The sequence below is a fragment of the Stegostoma tigrinum genome, chromosome 21, assembly GCF_030684315.1.
Source record: "Stegostoma tigrinum isolate sSteTig4 chromosome 21, sSteTig4.hap1, whole genome shotgun sequence".
NCBI classification, from domain to species: Eukaryota; Metazoa; Chordata; class Chondrichthyes; order Orectolobiformes; family Stegostomatidae; genus Stegostoma; species Stegostoma tigrinum.
In genome coordinates this window covers 39,528,420-39,535,905 of record NC_081374.1, presented here as the reverse complement: position 1 = coordinate 39,535,905, position 7,486 = coordinate 39,528,420, and the positions used below count along the sequence as shown (strand labels likewise).

Sequence of the window (7,486 nt, the reverse complement as noted above, 5' to 3'; positions counted from 1 at the left end):
GTTCCCAGGCGGAATATGAGTTGCTGTTCCTACAACCTTCGGGTGGTATCATTGTGGCAGTGCAGGAGGCCCATGATGGACATGTCATCTAGAGAATGGGAGGGGGAGTGGAAATGGTTTGCGACTGGGAGGTGCAGTTGTTTGTTGCGAACTGAGCGGAGGTGTTCTGCAAAGCGGTCCCCAAGCCTCCGCTTGGTTTCCCCAGTGTAGAGGAAGCCGCACCGGGTACAGTGGATGCAGTATACCACATTGGCAGATGTGCAGGTGAACCTCTGCTTAATGTGGAATGTCATCTTGGGGCCTGGGATAGGGGTGAGGGAGGATGTGTGGGGGCAAGTGTAGCATTTCCTGCGGTTGCAGGGGAAGGTGCCGGGTGTGGTGGGGTTGGAGGGCAGTGTGGAGTGAACAAGGGAGTCACGGAGAGAGTGGTCACTCCGGAAAGCAGACAGGGGTGGGGATGGAAAAATGTCTTGGGTGGTGGGGTCGGATGGTAAATGGCGGAAGTGTCGGAGGATGATGCATTGTGTCCGGAGGTTGGTAGGGTGGTGTGTGAGAACGAGGGGGATCCTCTTAGGGCGGTTGTGGCGGGGGCAGGGTGTGAGGGATGTGTTGCGGGAAATACGGGAGACGCGGTCAAAGGCGTTCTCGATGACTGTGGGGTGAAAATTGCGGTCCTTAAAGAACTTGGACATCTGGGATGTGCGGGAGTGGGATGTCTTATCGTGGGAGCAGATGCGGCGGAGGCGGAGGAATTGTAATAGGGGATGGAATTTTTGCAGGAGGGTGGGTGGGAAGAGGTGTATTCTAGGTAGCTGTGGGAGTCGGTGGGCTTGAAATGGACATCAGTTACAAGCTGGTTGCCTGAGATGGAGACTGAGAGGTCCAGGAAGGTGAGGGATGTGCTGGAGATGGCCCAGGTGAACTGAAGGTTGGGGTGGAAGGTGTTGGTGAAGTGGATGAACTGTTCGAGCTCCTCTGGGGAGCAAGAGGCGGCGCCGATACAGTCATCAATGTACCGGAGGAAGAGGTGGGGTTTGGGGCCTGTGTAGGTGCGGAAGAGGGACTGTTCCACGTAACCTACAAAGAGGCAGGCATAGCTTGGGCCCATGGCCACCCCCTTAGTCTGTAGGAAGTGGGAGGAGTCAAAAGAGAAGTTGTTGAGTGTGAGCGGCTTCCTCTACATTGGGGAAACCAAGCGGAGGCTTGGGGACCGCTTTGCAGAATGCAACAGTTCGCAACAAACAACTGCACCTCCCAGTCGCAAACCATTTCCACTCCCCCTCCCATTCTCTAGATGACATGTCCATCATGGGCCTCCTGCACTGCCACAATGATGCCACCCGAAGGTTGCAGGAACAGCAGCTCATATTCCGCCTGGGAACCCTGCAGCCTAATGGTTTCAATGTGGACTTCACCAGTTTCAAAATCTCCCCTTCCCCTACAGCATCCCTAAACCAGCCCAGTTCGTCCCCTCCCCCCACTGCACCACACAACCAGCCCCAGCCCCAGCTCTTCCCCCCCCACCCACTGCATCCCAAAACCAGTCCAACCTGTCTCTGCCTCCCTAACCGGTTCTTCCTCTCACCCATCCCTTCCTCCCACCCCAAGCCGCACCCCCATCTACCTACTAACCTCATCCCACCTCCTTGACCTGTCTGTCTTCCCTGGACTGACCTATCCCCTCCCTACCTCCCCACCTACACCCTCTCCACCTATCTTCTTTACTCTCCATCTTCGGTCCGCCTCCCCCTCTCTCCCTATTTATTCCAGAACCCTCACCCCATCCCCCATTTCTGATGAAGGGTCTCGGCCCGAAACGTCAGCTTTTGTGCTCCTGAGATGCTGCTTGGCCTGCTGTGTTCATCCAGCCTCACATTTTATTATCAACGAGTAATAAGTTAGCTCTGTGAAAAAATGTCAAATTTCTACAACCGAAATTTCTGGGCCGATTATCAATGTGTAATTCTGCAAAAATTGCTGCTCTGTGATTCAGAAGACTACAAGAAGTCGGTGGGAAAGAGTTAGCTTCGGAATACGTAACATTCTGCACTTAGCGCCCGCATATATTCTGAAAGTGGAACGAAGTAGCCAGCTAGCAGGAGGTAGAGTGAGAGAGGGAGCAGCTGCCCAGGAGACCGGCCTCTGACTTCTCGGCACATTGGAGCCGTAACACGTCTCATTACAAACTCAAGCAACCCTCCAATAACGGAGAACAGCTTCTGGAACCGGATCTGGCCTCTCTCTGGCAAAGGAAATGACCATAGATAGATGAGCAGTAGGCACTCGCCAAATTACTATCGGAAGTTTTCAATCCACAGGAAGGGTGTGGGTTTGAACTCGGTTACTTTGCGTGTTGGAACAGAAGAAAGTGAACCGCACAGCCTGGACTCAGTGAGATTCCCCCCCCGGAACTCAGGCAAGGTTAGCTGCAGCAGTTAGCTGCCGATGTGTGTGTTATTCCTGTTTTATAATCGTGCTTTGAGCATTTCATGTCGTATTATATTTTAACAGAATGGCGACTCCAATTGAAGAGATTATAAAATCAGTTGACTCCAACATAGTTGTGGGAATCGAGATCACAAACAGCAGCAAACACTTTGATCTAACTGCAGCAGCGTGAGTACAGCGAGCTCGGTTCATCCTGCACTGAAGCAGAGTTTGAGCCTGCTTCCTGATTTGAATGTGTTATTCTCGAAAGTTACGGCTGCCCATTTCCCTCACCACCTCGCCGCACCCGCGCAGCCTCCCTGTTTGAAGTGTAACATACAAACAATCATGCGTGGTAATATACTTTGCAAGTTGCAATCCACGTTTACCTTGACCCACTTTCTGACTTTGCTCAGAGATTCGGTATTTGAAAGTGTATCTCCAAAACATTTCTTATTCCCGTTCATATCCAAATATCTTTTAAACGGGAACAACCACAACATTTAAAAGACGTTTGGATAAGTGCGTGAATAGGACAGATTTGGAAGGATATGGGCCAAGAGCAGGATGGTCGGACAATGTGAGGCTGGATGAACACAGCAGGCCAAGCAGCATCTTCTCCTGAGATGCTGCTTGGCTTGCTGTGTTCATCCAGCCTCACATTTTATTAAGTTTATTTTGGGATTATGTTTAGTGTGGACCGGTTGGACCCAAAGGCCTGTTTCCGTGCTATATGACCCTAGGTCACCCTCCTGAGATGCTGCTTGGCCTGCTGTGTTCATCCAGCTCCACAATTTGTTATTCACAGATCCTGGGTCAGTTGTTTTTGGTGAGTACCGTTTCTCACAGTTTGGGCAATGCCTGCTCTGAGGTGTGTAATTGTGTGTATGAACATTTTTGGATTTACAGAAAATCACCAGGATTTTGTGGGAAGTTAGGGAGGAAATTGCGAGGCCCTTAGCATTAATAGTTGTATAATTTATTACTGTGCGTGGGGTGCTAGCAGACTGGAGAGTGGCTATTGTTTTGCCTCGTTTAGGAAGGGTTGCAAGGTGAGAAGCGAGGGAACTGTAGACCTGTAAGTCTGACTTCAGTGGTGGGCATGTTGGTCGAATAGAGCCATGGAGAAGTACAGTTGTTGGAAGTGATTCAGAAATGCTGGCTTTATGTGCATTCGGAGAGGCATGGAATGAATAGGGATAGTCAGCATGGTTTTGTACGAGGGAAATGTGTCTTTCAAACTTGGTTGAGTTTTTTGAGGAAGTAACTAAAAAGATTAATGAGGGCATTGTTTACTTGGACACTATGTATTCTGATTTTAGCAAAGCTTTGGACAAGATTCCTTGGTGACATGGTATTCAGGGTGAGCTCGCCAGTTGAATACATTATTGGCTTAACAGCAGGAGACACAGTATTGGTGGAGAGATAAAAGGAACTGCAGATGCTGGAGAATCTGAGATAACAAAGCGTAGAGCTGAATGAACACAGCAGGCCAGGCAGCATCTTAGGAGCACAAAAGCTGACGTTTTGGGCCTAGACCCTTCATCAGAAAAGGGGGAGGGGGAGAGGGTTCTGAAATAAATGGGGAGAGAGGGGGAGGTGGATCGAGGAGAAGAGTTGCAGTGGGAGAGAGATCGATACAGGAGAAGAATTGCAGTGGGAGATAGATAATGGCAACTGCAGATACTGGAGAATCTGAGATAACAAAGTGTAGAGCTGGATGAACACAGCAGGCCCTTTGGGTCTAGGCCCGAAACGTCAGCTTTTCTGCTCCTAAGATGCTGCTTGGCCTGCTGTGTTCATCCAGCTCCACACCTTGTTCTCTCAATATTGGTGCAGATTTGCTTTTTGTACTGGAGGCCTGTGACCAGTGATGTTCCACAAGGATCGGCTCTAGGCCCTCTTTTGTTTGTTATTTATATAAATGATTTCGATGAGAACATTAGTAAGTTTGCAGACACCAAAATTGGTGGCATAGCAGAGAGTGAAGAAGGTTTTCTAAGATTACAGAGGGATCTTGATCAAATGGGTCAATGGGCCTAGAAGTGGCAGATGGAGTTCAATCTGGACAAATGTGTGGGTATTGCATTTTGGTACAACAAACTAGGGTAGGGCTTATGCAATTAATGGTAGGGCTTCGAGTAGTGTTATAGAACAGAGGGACCTAGGGTGCAGCTATATAATTCTTTGAAGTTTGCATCACAGGTCGGTTAGAAAGGCATTTGGCATACTTGCCTTCATTGCTCAGTTCTTTGAGTACGGGAGCTGGGAGGTGATGTTGAGGTGGTACGGGACATTGGTGAGGCCTCTTCAGGAATACAGTGTCCACTTCTGGTTGCCCAGATGTAGGAAGAATACTATTGAGCTGGAGAGCATTCAGTAGGGATTTTCCAGAAAGTTGGAAGGTTTGGATATGGAAGGTTTGAGTTATAAAGAAAGGCTGGGACTTGTTTCACTGGAGTGAAAAATTGAAAGGCGACCTGATAGAAGCTTGTAAAGTAATGAGAAGTACAGACACAGTTAATGGTAGTTGTCTTTCCCTGAAGTGGGGAATTTGAACACTAGGAGGTGAGAGGAGAGAAGCAATTATTTGATACAGAGGGTGGTTCATGTGTGGAATGAACTTCCTGTGGAAGTGGTGGATTTGGGTACAGTTACAATGTTTGAAATACATTTGGATAAGTAAACGAATGGGAAAAGTTTGGAGAGATATGGGCCAAGAGCAGGCAGGTGGGACAAGTCTAGTCTGTGAGTATGGTGGGTGTGAACTGGCTGGACAGAAGAGCCTGTTTCCCTGCTCTATGACTGTAAATATATCGATCTGAATATTCTTCAGAGAACAGTTCCGAAATGTTTCTCCCTCCCTGTCCTTTACACTGTTACCACGTTAACCTGCATTAAGATAATTAAAATCCTAAGGTGAGATTTGAATATATATCCTATATATAGAACCCCTATGATGTGTATACAGGCCATTTGGCTCAATAAGTCCACACCATCTCTCTGAAGAGCATCCCACCCAGACCCATTTCCCCATGTCTAACCCACCTAACCTAAACATCCCTGTGCTCTATGGGCAATGTAGCACAGCCAGTCCACCTAGCCTCCAAATCTTTGGACTGTGGAGGAAACCCACACAGACACTGGGAGAATGTGTGGAGTTTGCACAGGCAGTCACCCGAAGCTGGAATTGAACGCAGGTCCCTAGCACTGTGAGGCAGTAGTGCAAACCAGTGAGCCACCATACTGCCCGAAGGGCCTCATGGAACAGCATGACACTTAAACTAATTGTGTTCTTGCCCTTTATTCACACATGCACAATTCTCAATAAGAATGAGCAGCGCTGAGATCCTGCCTATTTTTATCTTCTCAGCAGCAACACTTTCACTAACTGCTGACTTGAATTGGAAACTTGAGTCGTAAGGTTATAACAGCTCAGAAGGAGGCTATTCAGTCCATCATGTCCATTCTAATCCCATTTTCCATCACTACATCTGAAGCTTTGCACACTACGGTATCAAGTGCTCATCTAACAACTTCATTAATGTTGTGGGGGTTCCTGCCTCTTCCATCTTTTTAGGCAGTGAGTTCCAGATAACCACTGCTCTCTGGGTGAATATTTTTTGCCCAAATCCCCCTTAATTCTCTAGCTCCTTGCCTTGAAACTGTGTCCCCTGGTTATTGACTCCTCCCTGCTAAAGGGAAAGCTTTCTCCCTATGCAGCCTCTGTGCCTCTCATTACATCGTAAACACCCATGATGTTTTTGCTTTCTTTAAGAAATGCCGCAAAATGGAATTTTTATCAACTTTTAAAACTGAGCTGTGATATTTATACATGTGCAACGTCCCATTTTACAGGACATATGCTGAATGTGGCGTTGTACAAAGCCCACCACCACCAACTATAGCGAAGGAGAAGAAAGGAACGTGTGTGTTCATCAAGACCCCATTCTCACTCTATGGCGTTGCTGGAGTCCTGAGCTACTCCTTTGGTGACCATCAGTTCTCGCTTCTCTTTTCCAACCCTCTTGACTGCATCAAGTACGACAGTGAATTTGCCCTGCACATTCCTGACACAAAAACAATGACCGATCGAAATTTGTACAATAAAATGTATACACAACTGCATGAATCCAGTTGCTTCACCAAAACTGCAATTGGAAGAGGGAATACAGCACTGCAACTCCACAAAGATGGAATGGAGATTTCAGGCACAATGTCAAATGTGCATCACAAAGCTATAATTAAATTGGAGGTTCGAGATCACTTCTCTTCTCCATACAAGCCTAATAATTAAAATTCTCTTTGGTGGGGAAGTATGTCAAAATTCATCACTTATTTAGTGGAATTTCTTAATTGTCTTATTTTCTAGTACAATGAAATCCATACCATAATTGATCAGTAATCACAGGACTGTAATGCCTTTTTGTATAGAATAACAGAGTAGGAATTTGCTTCATGTCCTATTTTTGTAAGGAGTTTGTCTACATTCATAATAAGACTATTATTTTGTTTCTAACACTGAATTACTTATCTCCTGATGTAATGCACATCAGTCTGACTTGGAAACTGTATTGTTCCTTCACTGTCACTTTATTAAAATCCTACAGCACCTTTCCCAACAGCACTGTGTGTGTCCCTCCAGCCCAAAGACTGCAGTGCTTTAAAAAGGCAGTTCACCACAACCACCTCCTCCTTTTAGGGCAATTAGGGATCGGCCACATTTGGAGTACTGTGTGCAGTTCTGGTCGCCACATCACCAAAAGGATGTGGATGCTTTGGAGAGGAGAATCACCAGGATGTTGCCTGGTATGGAGGGCGCTAGCTATGAAGAGAGGTTGAGTAGATTAGGATTATTTTCATTAGAAAGTCAGAGATTGAGGGGAGACCTGATTGAGGTCTACAAAATCATGAGGGTATAGACAGGGTGGATGTGGGGGACTCAATTACTAAGGGTCATGAATTCAAAGTGAGAGGAGGAAAGTTTTTAGGGGAGATATGCGTGGAAAGTTCTTTACACAGAGGGTGGTGGGTGCCTGGAATACGTTGTCAGCGGAGG

General features: G+C 47.0%; 1 protein-coding gene across 2 annotated transcripts; it reads left to right on the top strand.

Annotated features, from left to right (window-relative positions):
* The first annotated feature begins 1,905 nt into the window (after positions 1–1,905).
* LOC132210845 (DELTA-thalatoxin-Avl1a-like) lies at positions 1,906–7,208 on the top strand. Of its 2 annotated transcripts, none has more exons than XM_059653467.1 (3): positions 1,906–2,416; positions 2,512–2,616; positions 6,286–7,208. In XM_059653467.1, exons 2-3 carry the CDS (start codon positions 2,513–2,515, stop codon positions 6,722–6,724), a joined length of 543 nt encoding a protein of 180 aa, XP_059509450.1. In that variant the 5' UTR covers positions 1,906–2,416; position 2,512; the 3' UTR covers positions 6,725–7,208. The 2 variants fall into 2 exon arrangements, with proteins under 2 accessions (XP_059509450.1, XP_059509449.1); XM_059653466.1 differs by having other exon boundaries at positions 1,908–2,421.
* Positions 7,209–7,486: the final 278 nt, after the last annotated feature.

Coding starts and splice junctions, on each gene's coding strand:
- LOC132210845 (XM_059653467.1), top strand. CDS start 2,513: ATGGCGACTCCAATTGAAGAGATTATAAAATCAGTTGACTCCAACATA. Junction 2,617..6,285: donor TTTGATCTAACTGCAGCAGC/GTGAGTACAGCG, acceptor CCCATTTTACAG/GACATATGCTGAATGTGGCG.